At 39.3% G+C, this 25,489-nt stretch overlaps 1 protein-coding gene across 2 annotated transcripts in view; it reads left to right on the forward strand.

The window, feature by feature from the left end:
* LOC124777464 (TBC1 domain family member 16) overlaps window positions 1-4,533 on the forward strand; it is a 99,921-nt gene extending 95,388 nt beyond the window's left edge. For both annotated transcript variants that reach the window (XM_047252887.1, XM_047252888.1), the window contains one exon: window positions 4,250-4,533. In XM_047252887.1, the coding sequence (XP_047108843.1) occupies window positions 4,250-4,414 (165 nt within the window). In that variant the 3' untranslated portion in view covers window positions 4,415-4,533. The remainder of the gene's footprint in view (window positions 1-4,249) is intronic.
* Window positions 4,534-25,489: the final 20,956 nt, after the last annotated feature.

Below are 25,489 nucleotides of genomic sequence, written 5' to 3' on the forward strand. Positions count from 1 at the left end.
GTAAATGGAATTTTACATTTGACTTTGTTGAATGTTTCGTGCATAGTTTTTCTTATGATCATTTTGGTTTCAGTTAGTTTTTGTTTTACAACAAGGCTTCGGCTATGTCTAAATTTGAGCTCTCTGCACCTTCAGAGCAAAACTTTCTTACGTTGCTTTTGAATGCCAACAGGTCTTTCCCATCCTTCACAGTTTTGCTCGGCACACACCTGTCAAAAGCATACTATACAACACACTTGAATTATGTCCATTTATACTCAATATTGTCAATCACAGAGATAAATGTTTGATTTGGACTGCTCTACTAATCTGAAATTTGTTTCTTTGCTGCAGTTACTAAGCAGAAATGTAAATGCAATCTCTTAGGTTTTCTTGGTGTGTTTATGGTGTGCTTCTGGGTGCTTTCCCGAGTTGTTGGCAAGATAAATACTATATTGGGGCAATGGAAATTCCAAAGTCATAACAATAAAAAAAAGAGAAAAATCTGATGTCACCACAGCCGTGGGTGGATGCATTTATATGTCCTTAGTATTGTGTGAAGGAGAGTGTGTGCTTACTAGAAAAAAGAATAGTAGATCAAAAGCTAGTAAATCCTCTGTATCCTTTTACATGCGCACGTGTGTGTGTGTGTGTGTGTGTGTGTGTGTGTGTGTGTGTGTGTGTGTTGCGCCAAGAATGAATTGGCTGGAGATGAATGGAAAGTCCATAAAATATGTTATACAAATTTTATGTGTGCTGTGCTAGCAAAATTATAGAGGATATAGAATAGACAACATTGTCAGGTAACATGTCCAACATGCCATCACAGAGTTGTATAAAACACTTTTCCATCTATATTTCAGATTAATTTGTAATGGCATGTAGAACATGTCACCTGTTGGCATTAAAAAAATCTGAGTAATTGTAATGAGAAAGCATTCTTCAGAACAGCAGCTATGGCACTTAATTACTTGTCTGTTTTGTTTTTTGGATGTAAGTATTACATTGTTGTATCATTAGTACATTATACACTCTTGAGCAGTTGAATTAGATATGTCATAGAGAGAGATCACTCCTGCCAGCATGACATGGAAAAGTTTAGTATTTCATGTTACTTGAGTGCTGTCAGTCCTAGTACTGACTGGCAGCATGATTGTCAAGTACAGGATGAGCAAGGCATACAACAATAATATGTTTGATCACAGCCAAATTGTAGATGTTTGAGGCATCAGACATTTCATCTCAGAGACTGTGAAAGTCATGGACATTTGGTGCACTACCATTTCAAGGATGTATCATGTTTACCTAAATTCAGGGAGAATTGCAATTGCCAGACTCATCTGCTGTAGGCAAAAATCTGTTAATGATAGAAGTCTCCGAAGGCTGTGACAGATTAATAGATGTGCCACTATCCAGCTAATAGCTTGCCAATGCAATGCTGGACAATGACAACTAGTAAGAAGCCACACCAGCCAGAATCACCTTTGGATTGTGGGGAACATAAACCACTGACCCACGCGTGTCCCATTGCTCACCGTACATCACAGAGATTAGCATAGGCACAAGAAGACTGCCATTGGCTGCTCTAAATATAAAGAAAGACGCTTGGTCTGATGATTACATATGTGTGGCAGGGTAACGGTATTTCATAAATTACATGGGCCAACATTGTAAGTGCAGTGAGTTTAGTATGTGGGAGGCCAAGTAACAAAGAGAGATGGAAGTAAACACCATGGTGGAATGAAGAAATGAAAGATATAGTGCAGAAGAAGAATGGAGCCTTTTGGGTATGGTTCCAGAATAGCACAGTAGAGACATGAAAAAAGTACCAGACAAGAAAGAAAGAAGCTAAAATAGTAGTGACAGAGGAAAGAAGAATGTGGAACAACGAGTGGGACTAGAATGGCGCAGGAGAGGGAAAGGTTAAAAAAGGTTCTGTAGGGGATGGTTAAAAGTGAGAGGCAGAGTCAAATGACATGTTGTTCAAATGGGGAATTAAAGTAGCCAAGAGATAGGAAACAAGGAACTATTCAAGATTAGATGGAGGGAGTATTCTCAAGAACTCTCAAACCCATAGATATTTGGAAGAGGGGGAGGAAGAAAAGCAACTGCAAAGAGAAAAGGGCTTAACATGGAGGAAAGTTAAAGATGCATTAAGAAAGATGAGAGGAAAGAAGGTGCCAGTCAGATTTGAATGAGGTGACTATAGAGATGCTGAGAGCAGCTGGAGAAGTGGTGACACAGTTGTTCTATTGAGTGATGAATGGGGGGGATCAGACCTCAGAAGACTGGAAGAAGGAAATAATTATTCCAGTCTTCAAGAAAAGTAATAGAAAAAGAGTTTGAAAACTATTGAGGAATCACATTTATGACCCTTTGTGTGAAGACCTTTGAGAAAATTTTGGAAACACAAAATAGAGACAAGGATGACAGAATATCAATGCTGTTTCAGAGCAGGAGGGTCCTCAATAGATCTAATTTTCATGGTAAGGCAGCTACAGGAACACCACTATGAATATGGAATAGATTTACAAATGGCCTTCCTGGGCATAGAAAAAGCATTTGATAGTGTATGTAGAATGAGAAACAAAGTACAGAAGTCCGTGGAAAGCAGACGAGTAAGAAAGAAAGCTGTATGGAGGATAGAAGAAATTTACTAACGGAGTGTGAGCTGCATCAAAGTGACAGGAGAGAGATCATCATGGTGATGGATGAGTTAATGACCAGAGTGTCACAAGTAATTGGTAAAGGAAAGATGAAAGCAGTGGTGATTGTAGATGTGATGTAATGATTTGGGAAAACAGGGAGGAGGAAGTACAAGAACAGTTGGACGTACGACAACAAATAGTCCAGCAGTATGGGATGAAACTTAGCATAAGTGTGAAATGATGATCACATCCAAGGAGAAGGAAAAAGTCACAAATGAAATAACAGTTGATGGGAAACAACTGAGGAATGTGGGGAGTTTGAAAAGTACCTGAGAAGCTTAATACAGGAGAATGGAAGAAATGACAGAGAAGTAAATGGCCATGGGATACAAGCAAAAGAATTCAGGAAGAGTGTTAAAAGCCTGATATGGAAGTAGGATGTCCCTCAAAACAGTAACAAGGATATGTATTTGCCATACTATGTCCCACTCCTGATGTGTGCCTAGAAGATCTGTGTAAAGAAAGAAAAAGAGGGAAGCCAACCCAAATATAAACTAGTGAGATGAAATTCTCAAGAAATAGTACTGGAGTGACAAAGATGGAGAGATTGAGGAATGAGATGAACAGGGAATTAGAGGAGGACGGAACATTACAGGATAGGATAGAGGAATCAAGTCTTAGACGGTATAGCATATATGCCTGAATTTCCAAGTTACGAGGCAATCTAGATTAATGTAGAAGCAGAAGTACAACTTCAAACAGCCAAGATCGCTATTGTGCAGCATTTATTGTGATGACCATTTTCAGCAAACTACATTACTCTTATCATATCATTTGCAGTACATTCCACTGAATCTTGATCAAATGAATATTATATCATATCATACCATATCATAGAAGAGGAGATCTAATAAGAGCAACATAGTTTGCTGAGACAAGTTATCACAATAAATGCTGGACAATAGATATCCTGGCTGTCTGAAGTTGTACTTCTGTTTCTACATTTAGATGGTATAGACATGTTAAGCAAATTGGGGGCAAAGAGGATATGCAGAAAGAGACACGAGATGAAAGGGAAGGGAAAAAGACTGGGAGGAAGACCAAGAGACAGATTGCTGGAAGGAGTGAAGGACTGCGTACGAAAGATAGAGAAGGTTTCATTGAGGTGGAGACTGAGGGATGCTGGGAAGACAGATGACCACGAAGGGGCTTGTGTTCCAGACAGACCTGGCCAATGACTGGAAAACTGTAAAAGATGATGGTGGTGGTGGTGGTAGTGGTAGTGATAGTGATGATAATAACATTGTCCTGTGCCTTCAGGAAGGCAACACACTACTCCTTCACTCTGTCAGGCTACACAGTGAACACATTTGGACCCCTACTCTGGCAGCAGTTGAAGGGTTGTGCATCAGGATGGCTTCCCGATTCACGTGTTATCTCATATGTCCCAAGCCACAATCTGCTGCTGCCTTCATTGTGGTGGACGTGGGTGCCACATGCTACTAACAAGGAATCACTAATACTGTTGCTCACGGGTATATAATCAGAGTAGACATATAGTTTTGACTTGCATACTGTCTGAATCCCATTATAAAAATGTTTTTTTTATGTTATTTGTTCAGGCAAGAGGTCTGCTGTATCAGTTTAGGGAGATGCAGCGAATTCCATGTACGGTCGCTGGCCTTTGTCAGCTGTGTGGACCTGGCATGTGGGACTCCACACATGCACCTGTTGTTGAATGCACAAGAAACCATCTTCCTGGGCAGTCGTGTCCTCATCGTACTTAGAGCTGGAAGGACAATAAGATGTATTATGTGGCCCTGCGGTTATTTGAAAACTCTTAACCAGTCATTTTAACTACAAAAAAAAAAAAAAAAAAAAGATTCACTTCTTCTATTGCCCAGATGCACATCACAATCAAATATTTGGAAGTTTGGAGAGGCATTTCACTTATAAATTCATACTCTCCTGCACCAGGAAAAAAGCAGCTAAATAATCTCAATTTATACATTATCCACAAAGTATTTTTTATAACCAGTTTTATTGGTGAAATACTTTCAAGTATGATTTTAGTTATAGAAGGAAGTGTTTATCTCTTGTTTTATGGAAAGATTTCAGGTACGTACTCTTTGTTATTACAGTGAGAATATTGTTTTTATTAGAGAAACTGTACATTCCCATCTTCTTGTTTACTATTTTTCAGTATTATTCAATACATTTATAAAGACAGCAACAAGAAGTTAAGTGATACATATAAGCCACTACTGAATTCCATATTATGTATATTAAAGGGGACCTGCAATGTTATGCACCTTTAAAATCTACTACAAATGTAATGGTACTAAGTATCTCATTAACTATGGGGGCCTAAGTACAAGAGGTGCTGTCAACATATCAGAGTAACATGATTAAATGTCATTTTGTCTATTGCAGTAGATTGTGCTACTGAAGTTCAAGTATAAAGTGTTGTACAATACATATATATATATATATAAAGATTTGTTGCATGCTTTTAAAAATAAGAAGTGAAATGGGTGAAAGCAACCACTCATGATTTTATTTTTATGATTAAATTATGTTATACAATATTTTACAGCAAAAAAATTGTTTTTTTAACAGCTGATTCACTGTGTTCAAAAAAGGACAGTAGAGAATTTTAAATGTGTGTTGGCCTTTGTAAGTATCCATTATTTTTCTTACATTTCATTGGCTTATCTTTGACAAAACATTAAATATTTAATCAGATTTATATTTTTACAAGAACAAGTATTTTATTTATTCTTGTTATTATGTACCATTTTTTATTATTAACTAAAATATGTACTGTGATATTTGATTATATATAGAAACTTTAAAAGCTGTTATAAATATGTTGAGACGTATCATACTGAATTGTACAAACATCACAGTCTGTGTCATTACAAACATTATGTGTGAAGTTACATCTTACTTTTGTCCTGAAGGGCACATTTTCTATAGTACAAGTTTATGGTTAAGACTCTGTAATGAATACATTTTAAGAAAAAAAGCAATACTTACCTGAAAGGAATGAAAGTTGTGTGTTATGGTTAAGAAAGATTTAAGATAAAGAACTAAGAGTTTCTTCTTCCATTTATGCTGGAAAAAGAAGTTTAGATTTCTGGAAGCTCAGTAATGAGTATTCGTTGCGGAGCCTTACTGCAACCACCATTTGTTTCCGCTCAGTACTGCTTTTCTATGTGTCTACAATGAAAAATGTAAGTTTTAGAAACTATGTTTGTTAACTTTTGTTTCTGGCAGCTGTCTGCAGTAGTCTGTCTTTACTAAGAAAGGGAAGTTTTTACAACATGCCAATTTCTCAGCTTCTTTCACATTTACTATATTTGTCTATCATAACTAAAATATTTTAAAGAGTCATACAAACTTCAATTCTAGTCATATTGTTGTATTTAAAGTCTGACCACACATGTGGAAAATGCCAAATATGTACAATAATTGTATTTATAAGGCTATTATTTTATGTAAAAAGGGCCATAATATTTACTCTGGAATAAGATACAATAAATATTACATGCGCATATTGCAATTTTGTGCCATAATTCACTTATGGGCTGCCACCATTTATTTTATTCACTGTTATCGCGTTGTCACAAAAATGCTATTTACAGAAATGTATTCTAATAACTTTCCCCATTTATTTAGAAGCAATGGGTAAGAAATAATAATGCAATTTGGTATTAGGATGGGTATACTGTACTGTGAAGACATGGAAAATTTACAAATATGGTGCCAGCATTTATCAATAAGTAAAAGAATCTGTTTCAATTTAATTCTATCCTTTCCATATCTCTGACTTGTTAACTGCCCTCTATGTAACTTATGACTTATCAGTTACTGCTGTTGCCAGCTATTGTATTGTTGAGATCTCTCTCTCTCTCTCTCTCTCTCTCTCTCTCTCTCTCTCTCTCCCTCTCTCTCTCTCTCTCTCTCTCTCTCTCCCCCCCCCCCCTTTCGCCCCCACCCCACCCCCTTGTCCTCTGATATTAATGCAATTCTGGTAAATTCTGGATGGAAAAACTGGAACATACTAGCTCATTTTTCTTTAGAGTACAAAGAAACATACGTACACACCAAGATCACAGCTTTAACAAGTCATATACATGAAAGTCATAACAAGTCATATACCTGTCTGCAGAGACAGGTCGATGATATAGAATCAGTGCGTAGTGGGAATGTCCGTGTTACTGATAAGTCGCATATATGTACAGTATTTAATAATCACTTTCTGAATATAGCAGGTGAACTAAATAGAAACCTAGTCCCAACAGGGAATCACATAGCGCTCTTAGAAAAAAGTGTTCCGAGACTGTTACCTGAAATGCTCCTCCATGATACTGACAAGAGGAAGATTGAGTTAATAATTAAATCACTAAAGACCAAGAACTCTCATGGATATGGCGGGGTATCTAGCAGAATACTGAAGTATTGTTCCATGTTTGTTAGCCCAGTACTTAGCCATATCTGTAACTTTTCCTTTAGGAGTGGTCGGTTTCCTGACCGATTAAAGTACTCGGTAGTGAAGTCACTTTATAAAAAGGGAGAGAGGGATAATGTTGATAATTATAGACCTATTTCTATGCCATCGGTGTTTGCTAAAGTTATCGAGAGGGTTGTATATACAAGGTTACTGCAGCATTTAAATTCACATAATTTGCTGTCAAATGTACAGTTTGGTTTTAGAAATGGCTTAACAACTGAAAATGCTATAGTCTCTTTTCTCTGTGAGGTTTTGGACGGATTAAATAAAAGGTTGCGAATGGTAGGTGTTTTCTTTGATTTAACGAAGGCTTTTGACTGTGTTGACCACAAAATATTACTGCAGAAGTTGGAACATTATGGAGTAAGGGGAGTAGCTTACAACTGGTTCGCCTCTTACTTTAAGAACAGAAAGCAGAAGGTAATTCTCCGCAATATTGAGAGTGGTAATGATGTTCAGTCCCAATGGGGCACTGTTAAATGGGGTGTTCCCCAAGGATCGGTGCTGGGGCCACCGCTGTTTCTTATTTATATAAATGATATGCCTTATAGTATTACAGGTGATTCAAAAATATTTCTGTTTGCTGATGACACCAGCTTGGTAGTGAAGGAACTTGTGTGTAATATTGAAACATTATCAAATAATGTAGTTCATGAAATAAGTTCATGGCTTGTGGAAAATAATTTGATGCTAAATCACAGTAAGACTCAGTTTTTACAGTTTCTAACTCACAATTCAACAAGAACTGATATTTTAATCAGACAGAATGGGCATGTTATAAGCGAGACGGAACAGTTCAAGTTCCTAGGCGTACAGATAGATAGTAAGCTGTTGTGGAAAGCCCATGTTCAGGATCTTGTTCAGAAACTAAATGCCGCTTTATTTACCATTAGAACAGTATCTGAAATAAGTGACATTTCAACACGAAAAGTAGTCTACTTCGCATTTTTTCATACGCTTATGTCATATGGTATTATTTTTTGGGGTAATTCTTCTGATTCAAAAAGGGTATTTTTGGCTCAAAAACAGGCTGTTCGAGCTATGTGTGGTGTAAGTTCGAAAACCTCTTGTCGACCCCTATTCAATAGCCTGGGAATTTTGACATTGCCCTCACAGTATATATCTTCTTTAATGTCGTTTGTTGTTAGCAATATTAGCTTATTCTCAAGAGTTAGCAGCTTTCACTCAGTTAATACTAGGCAGAAATTAAATTTGCATGTGGAATGCACTTCCTTGACTCTTGTGCAGAAAGGAGTGCAGTATTCTGCTGCATCAATTTTCAATAAGCTACCACAAGAACTCAAAAATCTTAGCAGTTGCCCAAACGCTTTTAAGTCTAAACTGAAGAGTTTCCTCAGGGCTCACTCCTTCTATTCTGTCGAGGAGCTCCTGGAAGAGCTAAGAATTAAGCAAATTCCAGTGTTACATTCTTGATTTTCTTTATTTAAACTAACGACGTGTCAGCTGAATATGTTTCTTATATTTCATTTTATCTGTTTCTACAATCGTGTTATAATTTCATGTATTGACTCGTTCCATGACCATGGAGACTTCTCCTTAATGTGGTCCCACGGAACAATAAATAAATAAATAAATAAATAAAGAGGAGGAGGATAAAAGATTTCTAAGACATTGGCTCGGTATTTTGTAACTGTGTATTGTGAGAAGTAAAGGGTAACCTAAATAGTTCAGGTGATGACCAGGTTGTGGTTTATTTCCCAATGGAGTGAATTAGTTGTATGCTGTTATGTGTAAGGAAAATCCATTGTCAGGTGTTTGCAAAACAGAAGGACTTGGTGTTGACACAGTATGAGAGAAGGCTGAATGAAATTTAGAATTTAAGGATTAAATATCATGTGTGTGTTCTTGCTGTACAAATACAGCATTTCAGGATCCAGATTTGAGGTCGTGTTTACTGTGTGAAAAGATGGTACAAACATAGTGTGTTTTAATCCAATCTTCAGGTGACTTTTTTATCTGGCAATACCCTTGTTTGTGAGAAATGGCAATCTTGGTTCTAATTTCATTTGAAACAGTCACTTTCTAATCTGGTAAACTACAGATCTTTACATGGAATAAAGCAGAATCCATATCTAGTAAACCCATTGTTATGCTGAGACCAACCACCAGGCCTACAGCCATGTAATTTACTACTTCATTTTCTCTCAACTTCCCTAATCTCCAAATCCAAATTTTAGTGACAAATAGTGAAGTTTCAGTGATCTACCCCCTTCTTTCCAATCTTCCCAACCATATCTCCTTTACTCCCAGAAGAAGAAAAAATACAAGTTCCGCAAGCTAGGAATTGTGTTTTCTACTTTAAAGTATTTTTGTTGGCAGTACCTGGAATTTCACCTCCTGAAGGTAAGTACTGTCCAGCCTTTCTGTCCCAACTGTAATTTTACAGATTTATTAGTTGAATTTCTCCCTGATGCAGTTCATTTTTGTAATGTTATTTTTCCCATATGTTATTGAACTATTGAGCTTCTCACCTGTCACAGTTTCCTGTTTATGAACAACTGTGGCCATTATGTGTGCTGCATTTTATGTAAAATTCATCTACTGCCAGTCATAAAAATATCTTTCATCTGGCATTATTTTTGACACAATAAACTTTAATGTGAAGTTATTATTTTGGGAGATCTTTATGATTTAGTTGTTAGAATTTTTGACTGCTGATGTGAGACAAGGTATGAGGGTAATCCCAAAAGTAAGGTCTCCTATTTTTTTTTTAAGTACAGAACTCTGTTTGTGTGGCAGTTGGTCACGGGACCGATGACCATAGCAGTCTGGTCCCTTTCATCCCACAAACCAACCAACCAGCAATTGGTCACACTGTTATGAAGAGTGCTTCACGTGCTGTGTGTAAACATCCGCACGCTGTGCTGAGGCACTCAGTCTTGGCTTGCCAGCCATTGAGAATGGAGCTCCCGTTGGATGTTACCACCAAGTTCAAATTGCGCATAGTTATTCGGTTTTTGAATGCAAAGGGCACTGCGCTGGTTGAAATCCATCGCCTATTGATGGAAGTGTATGGTGAGTCATGCATGGATGTCAAAAATGTTTGTAAATGGTGTAGAGAGTTTGCAGCTAGTCAGACCAAAATTCATGACGAACAAAGGAGCAGGAGACCGTGAATTTCTGAGGAGACAGTGCTGAAGGTTGAGCAAAGCGTGCATGAAGATCAGCGGGTCACCTGGATGATCTCTGCACGTTGGTTCCTGAGGTTTCCCAAAGCATCGCTCCCAGAATTTTAACGGAAATATTGAATTACCGGAAGGTGTGCGCAAGATAGGTGCCACGCATGCTGACTGAGGACCATAGGCGGCAACGAGTTGATGCTTCCTGCACATTTCTTCACTGCCTTGAGCTGAACAGGACAACTTTCTGGACTCAATTGTCATGGGTGACAAAACCTGGGCATACCACTTTACACATGAGACCAAGCAACAATCACGCCAGTGGCGGTATCCTTCTTTGCCAAACCTGCGGAAATTCAAACAAACACAGTCTGCTGGTAAAGTCATGACAACCGTTTTTTGGGATCAGAAAGAGGTATTGTTGGTCGATTTTATGCCCACTGGGACCACAATTAATGCTTACAGGTACTGTGAGACTGAAAAAACTCAAATGGGCAATTCAGAACTGGAGAAGAGGAATGTTGAGCAAGGGTATACACATTCTCCATGACAACGCTCGCCCACACATCGCTCGGCAAACCGTTGCTCTCCTGCAACAGTTTCAGTGGAACATGATCACCCACCCACCCTGTAGTCCTGACTTGGCGCCCAGTCACTATCACTTGTTCCCTAGGCTAAAAGAACATTTGGCCAGAAAGCGATTCAGCTCAATCGACGAGGTGAAAGAAGAGGTTCATAACTGTCTGAACAGTATGGCGGCGTGCTGGTATGACATGGGCATACAAAAACTGCCACAGCGTATACAAAAATGCATCGACAGAAATGTTGATTATGTCAAGAAATAGCTAAATGTTCAAGCTGTAAACTGATGTAAACCATTGTAGAAATAAACAAGTCTATGTACCTATAAAAAAAAATAGAAGACCATACTTTTGAGATTACCCTCATATTTGTTTCCTAGTAATTATTTTAGGTAAAAAAAGTATTTTCTGGGAAGTCATCTTTCTCAAATTGTTAGTGATATTTAAATAAAATGGGAGGTGAACTAACTGAGTCGGAGCATCTTGGTTTCCCCTGCATCAGAATGGTACCAGAAAAGAAAAATTAACGATGGTCAGTTGCCCAAGAATGTCAATGCCAGTGGTGGTTTGGGACAAATGTAGTCATGTAAACTGAATCTTCCATCGGTTCTTAGTAAAGCAACATTATAATAAATGAAAGGTGCCAGTTTGCTTTTGTTCTACAGTATTACTTTTATTGTGTTAAGCAATTTTCACCTTACAAGGATGTCTTCAGACATTTTCTGACTATTGTCACCAAAGAAGTTACAATGTTTGTAAATGAGATTGGAAAAGAAGTTACACATCTAGATTAAAGCCTTAACATACAGTAAATAACATCTTTGACAGTATAAACAGAGTAAACAGGAAAAAACTTTAACACAAAACTGGAACAGCAAGCCTACATAACAGTTTACACTAATAAATTGAATTGAATTGAATTGAATTTTATTTGATCCTGTAAGATTACATCATGTACAGTAAATGTACGTGTAATATAGGACATGTCAAAGTATTAAAATTCTTTATCAATTATTTTTCTACACCTTTAGCTTACATTTTTACATCACTGATAATGAGTAACAATATATACAAATGTAATGGCATAAGTATTCTGCAACACTGTAAAACTCTTTTTCAATGAGATAGTCTTTAAGTTTCTTTGTAAATTCATTGTGAAGTACACTATCTTGCAAGGTTTTGGGCAGACTTCTTAGTAGTCTGATACCAGAGTACTGGGGTCCTTTTTCTAGCATTGCCAGTCGGTGGGGTATGCTCCGTACTTCATTCTTCTTTCTTGTATTGTGGGTGTGTACACTAGCATTTGTAATCCAGTCCTCACTACCTTTTGTGATGTACATTATTGTTTTGTATATATATAATGATGAAAAAGTTAAGATACCTAAATTCTTGAAACAGTTTCTGCATGTTTCAGAGGTCTTTCTTCTTAAAATGGTCCTAATTGCTTTTTTTTGTAATGTGAACACTCGTTTTGTCTCTTGTTTGTTTGAGTTTCCCCACACCGTCACTCCATACTGTAAGTATGGTTCGAAAAGTCCATGATACACTGTACACAGAAGGTTCTTGTCTGAATACTGTGATAGCTGCATCATTAAGAATATGACAGAGCTCAGTTTCTTACAGACATTATTAATATGTTTTTTCCATTTCAGTTCATTATCCACAAGAATACCTAAGAATCTAGCAGATTCTACTTCTTCCAGCCTTGTTCCGTCAACCTCTAAATCCATGTAAACAAAACCAATGGAAAATTAGTACTTGACAAGGTTACTTCAGGAAGCATGAAACATGGAGAGTGATACACAAACCAATTAAAAGAAGAAAGAATTATCAATGTATATCCAGAATGTGTAAGAAACTTAACCAACATCAATAAGATAAACAGAAATAAATAAATCCAGGAAAATGGAGAAGTGTGAGGGAACATACAGAAAATGGCATCTTTGAGAGTGTGGTGGTACTGCATTTTTAAAAGTAAGAAGTAGAATAATATATAAATAGAAAAGGAGCAAACAGGAAAAACATTAACACTATAATCAAAACTGTGCATCTATAACAGTTTGCATTAAATAAATGAAGCAAACCAGCTAAAAGAAGGACTTAATAATTGTAGCTACAGTCTATATGGATAACATAAACAATTTCAATAAAATAAAAGAATCAATGAGTACAGGACAATGTGGGGGGGGGGGGCAGAATATGTAGCAACAGACAGTGTGGGAAGTAATGAAAAACAGAGAGGATTATGTGAAGTTTAGGAGAGGGGAGCTGTTAAGCTGTGACTGGTCATTTAAGATTAGATCTGGACTGTAAGCTAGATGTTTGTTAAGTTCCAGGACTTCCAACAGGTTGAGTTTTTGGCTTTTGTTTGCTAAGTGAAGGTCATAGGACTCTGGTTGGTAGTTGTGACACTCACTCAGTACATGCTCAGCAAAAGTGGAGTCAGAATTCTGCAACCTCCAACTGTGTTCATGTTCAGCCAGCCTAGTTCTGTGTCTGCCTGACTATCCATTGTAGAATTTGTCACAATCAAAATGGGTAATTTTGTATACTCCACTGTTGGCTAAAAGCAGGATCTTATCTTGGCTGTTGAAAATACAACAGGATGTGGTGTTCTTAACACAAAACGGACGGATTTAGGCATTGATAGGGAAGTATATTTCTTGCAAAGGGAACAATAAACCAGCCATTTGATTTTTACTGTTATTATTGCAAAGTGACATTTACCATTTTTCAACTGAATAACTTTAACATTTAAAAATATGAGAGACACCTGTCCGTATTAGGAACACAGGTTTATTTCATAACAAAGCATGTCCTCCATGTAAAGCTCCCATAGTTGAGTCAGATAGTCTGATAGCTACAAAAATTAATATAAAGTAAACTGGAAAGACATTCACGGAGTTTTACATGTGTTAGATAATTATTAGTATGCAGATGCCATTTGTGCATTAATGTAAATGGACAACATTTTCTGCAACATCTCTAAAGCAGTATTCATCACACAGCAGTTTGAACACTATTTCTGGTCTGGACCTCACCAGTATCAAAACCTTCATTGACCCCTAGTAAGGAAGTGATGTGCCTGTAGCACGTCTGTCACAAAAAAGTTTTTAAATCTTTTCCAATTGCTCAAATATTTTGTACATGTAGTTTTATTTTTCACACCCTGTAGATCCAGGTCTGCAATTCTCATGTACTCATAAATCATTGAGAAAGTACACTACTGGCCATTAAAATTGCTAGACCAAGAAGAAATGCAGATGATAAATGGGAATTCATTGGACAGATATAGTATACTAGAACTGACATGTGATTACATTATCACACAATTTGGGTGCATAGATCCTGAGAAATCAGTGCCCAGAGCAACCACAGTCTGGCCGTAATAACGGCCTTGATACGCCTGGGCATTGAGTCAAACAGAGCTTGGATGGCGCGTACAGGTACAGCTGCACATGCAGCTTCAACATGATACCACAGTTCATCAAGAGTAGTGACTGGCTTGTTGTGATGAGCCAATTGCTGGGCCACCATTGGCCAGACGTTTTCAGTTGGTGAGAGATCTGGAGAATGTGCTGACCAGTGCAGCAGTCGAAAATTTTCTGTATCTAGAAAGGCCCGTACAGGACCTGCAACATGCGGTCGTGCATTATCCTGCTGAAATGTAGGGTTTCACACGGATCAAATGAAGGGTAGAGCCACGGGTCGTAACACATCTGAAATGTAATGTCCACTGTTCAAAGTGCCGTCAATGCGAACAAGAGATGACCGAGACGTGTAACCAATGGCACCCCATACCATCACGCCGGGTGATATGCCAGTACGGCGATTACGAATAAAAGCTTCCAATTTGCGTTCACCACGATGTCGCCAAATACGAATGCGACCATCATGATGCTGTAAACAGAACGTGGATTCATCCGAAAAAATGACGTTTTGCCATTCGTGCACCCAGGTTCATCGTTGAGTACATCATCACAGGTGGTCCTGTCTGGGATGCAGCGTCAAGGGTAACCGCAGCCATAGTCTCCGAGCTGATAGTCCATGCTGCTGCAAACGTCTTCGAACTGTCCGTGCAGATGGTTGTTGTCTTGCAAACGTCCCCATCTGTTGACTCAGGGATCGAGACGTGGATTCACGATCCATTACAGCCATGCGGATAAGATGTCTGTCATCTTGACTGCTAGTGATACGAGGCCGTTGGGATTGAGCACGGTGTTCCATATTACCTTCCTGAACGCACCGATTCCATATTCTGCTAACAGTCACTGGATCTCGACTATTGCGAGCAGCAATGTCACGATACGATAAACCGCAATGGTGATAGGCTACAATCTGACCTTTATCAAAGTCAGAAACGTGATGGTACGCATTTCTCCTCCTTACACGAGGCATCACAACAACGTTTCACCAGGCAACGCCGGTCAACTGCTGTTTGTGTATGAGAAATCGCTTGGAAACTTTCCTCATGTCAGCATGTTGTAGGAGTCGCCACTGGTGCTAACCTTGTGTGGATGCTCTGAAAAGCTAATCATTTGCATATCACAGCATATTCTTCCTGTCAGTTAAATTTCGTGTCTGTAGCACGTCATCTTCGTGGTGTAGTAATTTTAATGGCCAGTAGTGTAGCTTATAACAGGACATCGCTTTCTAAACAAAATCTTTTAAGAAGAGCTCAGTTTGGTTTATATAAGGAATTACCTACAGAAACATCAATAAGTGATCTCACAAATTCAGTTATGATAGAACTAGACATAAAAAGTACCCAGTTGGCATTTTCTCTGCCTTTGCCAAGTCTTTTGATTGTGTAGATCATAAAATGCTACTAGGGAAATTAAAATGTTATGGCATTAAAAGCACTCTCCCTTGCACGCTTTATCCAACAGAAGATACAGGGTCACACTTTTGCCACAGGAATGAAGCTAATTTCAATGTGAAGAAACATTATATATGGTGTTCCCACAGTGTTCAGCACTTAGCCTCATCACGTTCCTGATCTACATAAAAGTTCTTCATCAAAGTCTTTCATTGAAACGCATTTCAAAAACTGTGATATTTGCTGATGGCATAATTATATTGTTGTTGTTGTTGTGGTCTTCAGTCCAGAGTATGGTTTGATGCAGCTCTCCATGCTACTCTATCCTGTGCAAGCCTCTTCATCTCCGAGTAACCACTGCAGCCTACATCCTTCTGAATCTGCTTAGTGTGTTCATCCTTTGGTCTCCCTCTACAATTTTTAACCTCCCTGATTCTCTCCAGTACTAAATTGGTGAGCCCTTGATGCCTCAGAACATGTCCTACCAACCGATCCCTTCTTCTAGTCAAGTAGTGCCACAAATTCCTTTTCTCTCCAATTCTATTCAGTACCTCCTCATTAGTTGTGTAATCTACCCATCTAATCTTCAGCATTCTTTTGTAGCACCCCATTTCGAAAGCTTCTATTCTCTTCTTGTCTAAACTATTTATCGTCCATATTCCACTTCCATACATGGCTACACTCGATACAAATACTTTCAGAAAAGACTTCCTGGCACTTAAATCTGTACTGGATATTAACAAATTTCTCTTCTTCAGAAATGCTTTCCTTGCCATTACCAGTCTACATTTTATATCCTCTCTACTTTGACCATCATCTGTTATTTTGCTCCCCAAATAGCAAAACTCTATTTCTTTAACTGTCTCGTTTCCTGATCTAATTTCCTCAGCATCACCTGATTTAATTCGATTACATTCCATTATCCTTGTTTTGGTTTTGTTGATGTTCATCTTATACCATCCTTTCAAGACTCTGTCCATTCCGTTCAATTACTCTTCCAGGTCCTTGCTGCCTCTGCCAGAATTACAATGTCATCATCAAACCTCAAAGTTTTTGTTTCTTCTCCGTGAATTTTAATTCCTACTCCAAATTTTTCTTTTATTTCCTTTACTGCTCGCTTGATATACAGATTGAATAACATTGGGGATAGGCTACAACCCTGTCTCACTCCCCTCTTGGGTAAAATATTTCTGAGGTAAAATAGTCCCCCATTCGGGTCTCCGGGCGGGGAATACTCAAGAGGACGTTGTTATCAGGAGAAAGAAAACTGGCGTTCTATGGATTGGAGCGTGGAATATCAGATCCCTTTATCGGGCAGGTAGGTTGGAAAATTTAAAAAGGGAAATGGATAGGTTAAAGTTAGATATAGTGGGAATTAGCGAAGTTCGGTGGCAGGAGGAACAAGACCTTTGGTCAGATGAATACAGGGTCATAAATACAAAGTCTAATAGGGTAATGCAGGAGTAGGTTTAATAATGAATAGGAAAATAGGAGTGCGGGTAAGCTACTACAAACAGCATAGTAGTACAAGTTTATATGCCAACTAGCTCTGCAGGTGATGAAGAAATTGAAGAAATGTATGATGAGTAAAAGAAATTGTTCAGATAGTGAAGGGAGATGAAAATTTAATAGTCATGGGTGACTGGAATTTGAGAGTAAGAAAAGGAAGAGAAGGAAACATAGTAGGTGAATATGGATTGGGGGTAAGAAATGAAAGAGGAAGCCGTGTGGTAGAATATTGGACAGAGCATAATTTAATCATAGCTAACATTTGGTTTAAGAATCATGAAAGAAGATTGTATACATGGAAGAAGCCTGGAGACACTGGAAGGTTTCAGATAGATTATATAATGGTAAGATATAGATTTAGTAACCAGGTTTTAAATTGTAAGACATTTCCAGTGGAAGATGTTGACTCTGACCACAATCTATTGTAGATTAAAACTGAAGAAAGTGCAAAAAGGTGGGAATTTGAGGAGATGGGACCTGGAAAGCTGAAAGAACCAGAGGTTGTACAGAGTTTCAGGGAGAGCATAAGGGAACAATTGACAAGAATGGGGGAAAGAAATACAGTAGAAGAAGAATGAGTAGCTTTGGGGGATGAAGTAGTGAAGGCAGCGGAGGATCAAGTAGGTAAAAAGACGAGGGTTAGTAGAAATCCTTGGGTAACAGAAGAAATATTGAATTTAATTGATGAAAGGAGAAAATATAAAAATGCAGTAAATGAGGCAGGCAAAAAGGAATACAAATGTCTCAAAAATGAGATCAACAGGAAGTGCAAAATGGCTAAGCAGGTAGGGCTAGAGGACAAATGTAAGGATGTAGAGGCTTATCTCACTAGGGGTAAGACAGACACTGCCTGCAGGAAAATCAGAGAGACCTTTGGAGAAAAGAGAACCACTTGTATGAATATCAAGAGCTCATATGGAAACCCAGTTCTAAGCAAAGAAGGGAAAGCAAAAATGTGGAAGGAGTATATAGAGGGTCTATACAAGGGCGATTTATTGAGGACAATATTATGGAAATGGAAGAGGATGTAGATGAAGATGAAATGGGAGATATGATACCGCATGAAGAGTTTGGACAGAGCACTGAAACAAGGCCCCGGGAGTAGACAACAGTCTATTAGAACTACTGACAGCCTTGGGAGAGCCAGTCCTGACAAAACTCTACCATCTGATGAGCAAAATGTATGAGACAGGCAAAATACCCTCACACTTCAAAAAGAATATAATAATTCCAATCCCAAAGAAAGCAGGTGTTGACAGAAGCAAAAATTACCGAACTATCAGTTTAATAAGTCACGGCTGCAAAATACTAACACGAATTCTTTACAGATGAATGGAAAAACTGGTAGAAGCCGACCTCGGGGAAGATCAGTTTGGATTCTGTAGAAATATTGGAACACATGAGACAATACTGACCCTACGACTTATCTTAGAAGCTAGATTAAGAAAAGGCAAACCTACGTTTCTAGCATTTGTAGACTTAGAGAAAGCTTTTGACAATGTTGACTGGAATACTCTCTTTCAAATTCTGAAGGTGGCAGGGGTAAAATACAGGGAGCGAAAGGCTATTTACAATTTCTACAGGAACCAAATGGCAGTTATAATAGTCGAGGGACATGAAAGGGAAGCAGTGGTTGGGAAGGGAGTGAGACAATGTTGTAGCCTCTCCCCAATGTTATTCAATCTGTATATTGAGCAAGCAGTAAAGGAAACAAAAGAAAAATTTGGAGTAGGTATTAAAATACATGGAGAAGAAAGAAGTCGAAGCAAGGCAACAAAAGTAATGATGGCTGAAGTAGATAGAACATCAAATGTAGACTGGCAATAGCAAGAAAACCATGTTGAAATTTGTTAACATCTAATATCAGTTTCAGTGTTAGGAAGTCTTTTTCTGAAGGTATTTGTCTGGAGTGTAGCCATGTAAGGAAGTGAAACTTTATTCTCATGCCAGACAGCATGCTCTGGTTACTCAAATTACGTCTCGGAAACAGTCACCGACGATTTTTCATTAAAACAAAACGAAGGAACACAGATTATTCCTGGCTGAAATACCTTTTGCCTTTCTACAGCAACAACAGTAATCAGATGTGATGGACAATAATAACTGCCACCAGTACATTTCTGGTACAACGCTCCAAGCAGTCGATGAGACCTGAGTGATTATGTACACTTACGAGAGTGACGTCACTAGCATCCACTGTGAGGATGGTAACTTCATTCATCCACAACTGCTACACCAGTGACGAACACTTACATTTCTCACAACACTGAGAGTGTGCGGCCAGAGCCTTGTTGGTTTCACACTCACTTCGGCAACCAGGCATGTGACTGTTCACACCACACAATCACCAAATGTAACATGCAGTCTGCAATAGCCATTCTGGATCGCTACACTCTTTTAAAGTCACCTACTGCTCAAGCACTTAGGCCAAGCTAGTTTTGCCCTGTTTACAAGTTACAGTATTATACTGTTCGTGTTAGACATCTCAACAAATCAATGTTTCCTTATCAACATTGGCTCTGAAATGAGCATCATTCCCAGAGAACAACCACAAATGAAACTTACGACATCTGCCACCAAACTGCATGCAGCAAACAATATGTGTATCAGGCTATTTGGAATTGTCACACGCACCATGATCCTTGGGTTGCACAAGAAATTTACATAGCAATTTGTGATCGAAGGTACTGGTGAACCAGTCTTGGATGCAGATTTTCTCCATTGATTTCAATTCTGTCCTGACCCGATGAGAAGGTATCCTCAGGCAAACTAGTATGAGAGTCAGTAATTCAATGCTGCTTAGGAGGGAACTACAGGGTGTGTCAAAAAGAATCATCCGATTTTAAAAAATCGTAACTATTATGTTATTTGAGATAAGTGCATGAACGATGTACTGTTGGAAAGAGCAAACTCTCGAGTTTTACGTGGTTCCCTCTGGGTAGCAGCATCTGGAAATGCAGGAATTTTTAAATCAAAGGATTACCAAATGATGGATTGGTTGCACTGGACCAAATGATTCAGCCTTACATTGCTGGCCTCCAAGGTCACTGGACCTGACTGTATGTGATTATTTCTTGTGTGGGTTTATAAAAGACTCTGTTTATGTGCCGCCATTACCAACAACAAACTGAGACATTGCATAACAGTAGCTGTGGAAGCTGTAACTCAAGACATGCTCACTTTGGTGTGGGAACAATTTTGAATACCGCATTGACATATGCCATGCAGCTCAAGGGGGGCATATTGAACTCATATGAAAAGGTATGAAACAAAACTCCGAGTTTCCATTAATCAAAAAACAAAATTCATTGTATATGTTTATTAGTTTCCGAAATATAAATGTGCCAAATCGGATGATTCTTTTCGATACATCCTGTATTATAGTACAAACCCCTTCAGTCTCTACGTATGTACATATTCAGCTACTTAATGACTCCCGACTTTGAATTAAACACAGTGATGGAGAGTTATGAAGAACGAAAAAAGGAATGAGAATTTAGAATTGAAAAGTCAAGTACTTCCATTAGGAAGGGAACTGGATGCCACGCAATCTGACCTACACTGGTTACAGCAGGAATAGCACCATATCTGCAAATATTCAGCATGGACAAGAAATCACTCACCATGATGTCAGTGAATGGTACATATGGACAGTCAGGGTGTACTGCAATGCACAACCCACCACAGATGCAGGTCAGTACAGTGATCTTTTCTAACGATGTGCATGCATCCCCTGCGTATGCCCTCCATGTTCCCCACATGATGTGTGTGATTTATAAACAGACACACACTAGTCACAACACTATGCACAAAATTAACATCGTATCAAGTCCACTGGCTTACAACAAAACACGCAGATTGGCATCAGATGGACAATGAGCAGCCAAAACTGCTATCAATGAATTATCTTAAGCAGGCATAGCCAGGCTGTCGGACAGCCTGTGGGCTTTGCCCAAACTTTTAGTTCCTAAGAAAGACAGAACATACAAATAATCTGGTGATTATTGGGCCCTGAATGCCTGCACAGGACATGACTGTTACCGAACATCGAACATCCAAGACTTTACTCAGATCTTAGCAGATGCTTCCATGTTCAGCATTCCATACTGTAAAGAAGCTTAACTCCCAATTCTTGTGGCTGCCAAGGACAGACCCAAAACTGCAAAAATAACACCATTAAAGCTCTATAAATTATTGTTCATGTTGTACAGTCTGGAAACATGCAGCCCAGACATGACAACATTTTGTAGATAAAATTCTCCTCAATTCTCTGTCATGCTAAGTTTCTGGGTGCACATGAAGATGAGGATCTTAATTGGAAAATTCGTATTTTGGATCTCTTAAAGCAACTAGGTTCAGCAACTTTTGCAACCAAAATAATTGATAATCTTGAGAATATAGAAATTAACAAGCTTACATACTTTGCACACGTTCGCTCTCTGATGTTATACAGAATAATATTTTGGGGCAACTCAACACCTGGGCAAAATGTATTCACTGCTCAATGGAAAGTGGTTAGAATAATGTGTGGGGCTCATAGTCACACATCTTTTAGGTATCTGTTTAAAATATTAGGATTTCTTACAACAGCCTCAGAGTACATTTACTCTGTTATAAAATTTGTTCTCAACAACATGGACCAGTTTAAAAACAATAGTGACATTCATGTTTCTAATACCAGAAGAAAGAAAGAAAGAAAGACTTACACTATCATCTACTTAACCTATCTTTGGCACAGCTGCTGTAAAACTTTTCGATAAATTACCAGATAAAATAAAATGTCTGACAGACAGCTGTAATAGTTTTAAAAATAAATTGAAATCATATCTCCTTGACAAATCCTTCTATGCCATAGATAAATTCTTGAATAGGAATAAATAAACCTATGGGTATAATATACGCAGTTTGTGCCACTTAAGGGAATGGGGTAAGTAATAAAAATTTTAAGTTAAAAAAAAGAAAAGAAAAGAAAAAAAAACTTGATTGATGTGTGCATTTTCTATGCACTTGACACATTCCATATCATAATGGTACCTTTATATTGATCAATGGAACACGCAACTAACATACAAACATTTCATTCTGTTTCTCATACTTGGACAAGATTTTAGTTTTTTTGGCCCCTCTGCAAGAGCATGGGGAACATTTTTGAGACCTTGAACATTTCAGAGTAGTGATGAATGATGAGAAGTGCCAACTTTGACAATCCAAAGTGACATTTCCAGAACACTCCATCAGTTGAACTGGGTTCGATTCATGACCCAGCACTAGAGCTCATCTGTCAAATCGCACCGTCCAGGAAATATCAAGAGTTTTAGCAATTGCTCAGCATGATTAATTTTTATAGACATCACATGCCACAAGTGGCAGCCATACAGGCGGTGTTGATGGACACATAGGCTGGAAAAAACACACAAGGCAACCTGTCTCTCACTTGGTCTCCCAAAATTCAACTGACCTTTGACCACAGTAAGCTCAGCTTGCTACATACTACATTAGCCTATCAGATCTTGACAGCTCCTTTGTCAATTAACTGTGACCTGAGTGAAACTGCAATTTGTGCAGCTAATTTAGCAGACAGTGTGGGTGAGCTACAAACATTACGTTTCTTCTCACAGAAGCTAACCGAGTCTCACTGTGAGTGGTCAGCTTACGATCAAGAACTGCTAGCCATGTACGAGGCAGTGCGACACTTCAAGCACTATGTTGAGGGCAGACCACTCACAATTTACACAGACAAACGTCAGCTAGCAGATTCCATACTCAGTCTGGTAAAAGATTGTTCTCCATATTGTTTCCACTACCTTAATTATGTTGCATAATAACCACTGATGTTAAACACCTCAAGAGTGAAGACAGTGTTGTGGTGGATTACCTGTCTTGAGAAAACGCACTGTTAGTTGACATCCATTATGACAAACTCACCAAGGCTCAACAACAGGATCCCCATATCTGCACTCTTTTAAAAGATACTATTAGCAGTGCACCATCTGTGATTCCTTGATTCCTCCACGCAAGTCTGGTGTGATGTACCATAACACTGCTCTGACTGTTAGTTGCGCTAAATGTGAGAAAGACTGTCTTCAATAGCTTGCACTGACTATTTCATCCAGGAGTATATCCTGCTACTACACTTGTTATTACAGTTCTGATTTGTCTGGCCTGATTGGAAGCAATACAACAAACTGTGGACTCAAATCTGCACGACTTTCCAACGATGCAAGACTGGTCAACAAGCTGCGGGCTTTCAGATATGATGATGAAATGGTGTAGTGTGGTGGCCCCCGACTACGTACCCTCTGACTCAGAGTTGAAATATTAGAAGTTTTTGGCTGGTTTTGTTGTCTAGGGGCTGGGATATGTAGTTGCCACATTACAAGCCAAATACTGCTGAGTCTACAGTATACAATATGAGTATACACATGTATCGAATGGTCGAAGGTTCCTATCACTTGGCAATTATGAATGCAATGTAGAAATTTATGAATGAAAGACTGCAATTAAATAAAATCTGCAGGTACTATCTTAACAACTTTAAATGATGACTACAATAGTAGAAGTACTTTTGAGAATGTGGTATATTTCTGCAAAACACTTACTGGTGTCGATCTACATCTACATCTACATTTATGCTCTGCAAGACCCCCAACGGTGTGTGGCGGAGGGCACTTTACGTGCCACTGTCATTACCTCCCTTTCCTGTTCCAGTCGCATATGGTTCACAGGAAGAACGACTGCCAGAAAGCCTCCGTGCGTGTTCGAATCTCTCTGATTTTACATTCGTGATTTCCTCGGGAGGTATAAGTAGGATGAAGCAATATATTCGATACCTCATCCAGAAACGCACCCTCTCGAAACCTGGACAGCAAGCTACACCGCGATGCAAAGCGCCTCTCTTGCAGAGTCTGCCACTTGAGTTTGCTAAACATCTCCATAACGCTATCATGCTTACCAGACAAACCTGTGACGAAATGTGCCGCTCTTCTTTGGATCTTCTCTATCTCCTCCGTCAACCCGACCTAGTACGGATCCCAAACTGATGAGCAATACTCAAGTATAGGTCGAATGAGTGTTTTGTAAGCCACCTCCTTTGTTGATGGACTACATTTTCTAAGGACTCTCCCAATGAATCTCAACCTGGCACCCACCTTACCAACAATTAATTTTATATGATCATTCCACTTCAAATCGTTCCGCACACATACTCCCAGATATTTTACAGAAATAACTGCTACCAGTGTTTGTTCTGCTATCATATAATCATACAATAAAGGATCCTTATTTCTATGTATTCACAATACATTACATTTGTCTATGTTAAGGGTCAGTTGCCCCTCCCTGCACCAAGTGCCTATCCGCTGCAGATCTTCCTGCATTTCGCTGCAATTTTCTAATGCTGCACTTCTCTGTATACTACAGCATCATCCGCGAAAAGCCACATGGAACTTCTGACACTATCTACTAGGTCATTTATACACTCCTGGAAATGGAAAAAAGAACACATTGACACCGGTGCGTCAGACCCACTATACTTGCTCCGGACACTGCGAGAGGGCTGTACAAGCAATGATCACACGCACGGCACAGCGGACACACCAGGAACCGCGGTGTTGGCCGTCGAATGGCGCTAGCTGCGCAGCATTTGTGCACCGCCGCCGTCAGTGTCAGCCAGTTTGCCGTGGCATACGGAGCTCCATCGCAGTCTTTAACACTGGTAGCATGCCGCGACAGCGTGGACGTGAACCGTATGTGCAGTTGATGGACTTTGAGCGAGGGCGTATAGTGGGCATGCGGGAGGCCGGGTGGACGTACCGCCGAATTGCTCAACACGTGGGGCGTGAGGTCTCCACAGTACATCGATGTTGTCGCCAGTGGTCGGCGGAAGGTGCACGTGCCCGTCGACCTGGGACCGGACCGCAGCGACGCACGGATGCACGCCAAGACCGTAGGATCCTACGCAGTGCCGTAGGGGACCGCACCGCCACTTCCCAGCAAATTAGGGACACTGTTGCTCCTGGGGTATCGGCGAGGACCATTCGCAACCGTCTCCATGAAGCTGGGCTACGGTCCCGCACACCGTTAGGCCGTCTTCCGCTCACGCCCCAACATCGTGCAGCCCGCCTCCAGTGGTGTCGCGACAGGCGTGAATGGAGGGACGAATGGAGACGTGTCGTCTTCAGCGATGTGAGTCACTTCTGCCTTGGTGCCAATGATGGTCGTATGCGTGTTTGGCGCCGTGCAGGCGAGCGCCACAATTAGGACTGCATACGACCGAGGCACACATGGTCAACACCCGG

Source organism: Schistocerca piceifrons, chromosome 2 (genome assembly GCF_021461385.2).
Source record: "Schistocerca piceifrons isolate TAMUIC-IGC-003096 chromosome 2, iqSchPice1.1, whole genome shotgun sequence".
NCBI lineage: Eukaryota > Metazoa > Arthropoda > Insecta > Orthoptera > Acrididae > Schistocerca > Schistocerca piceifrons.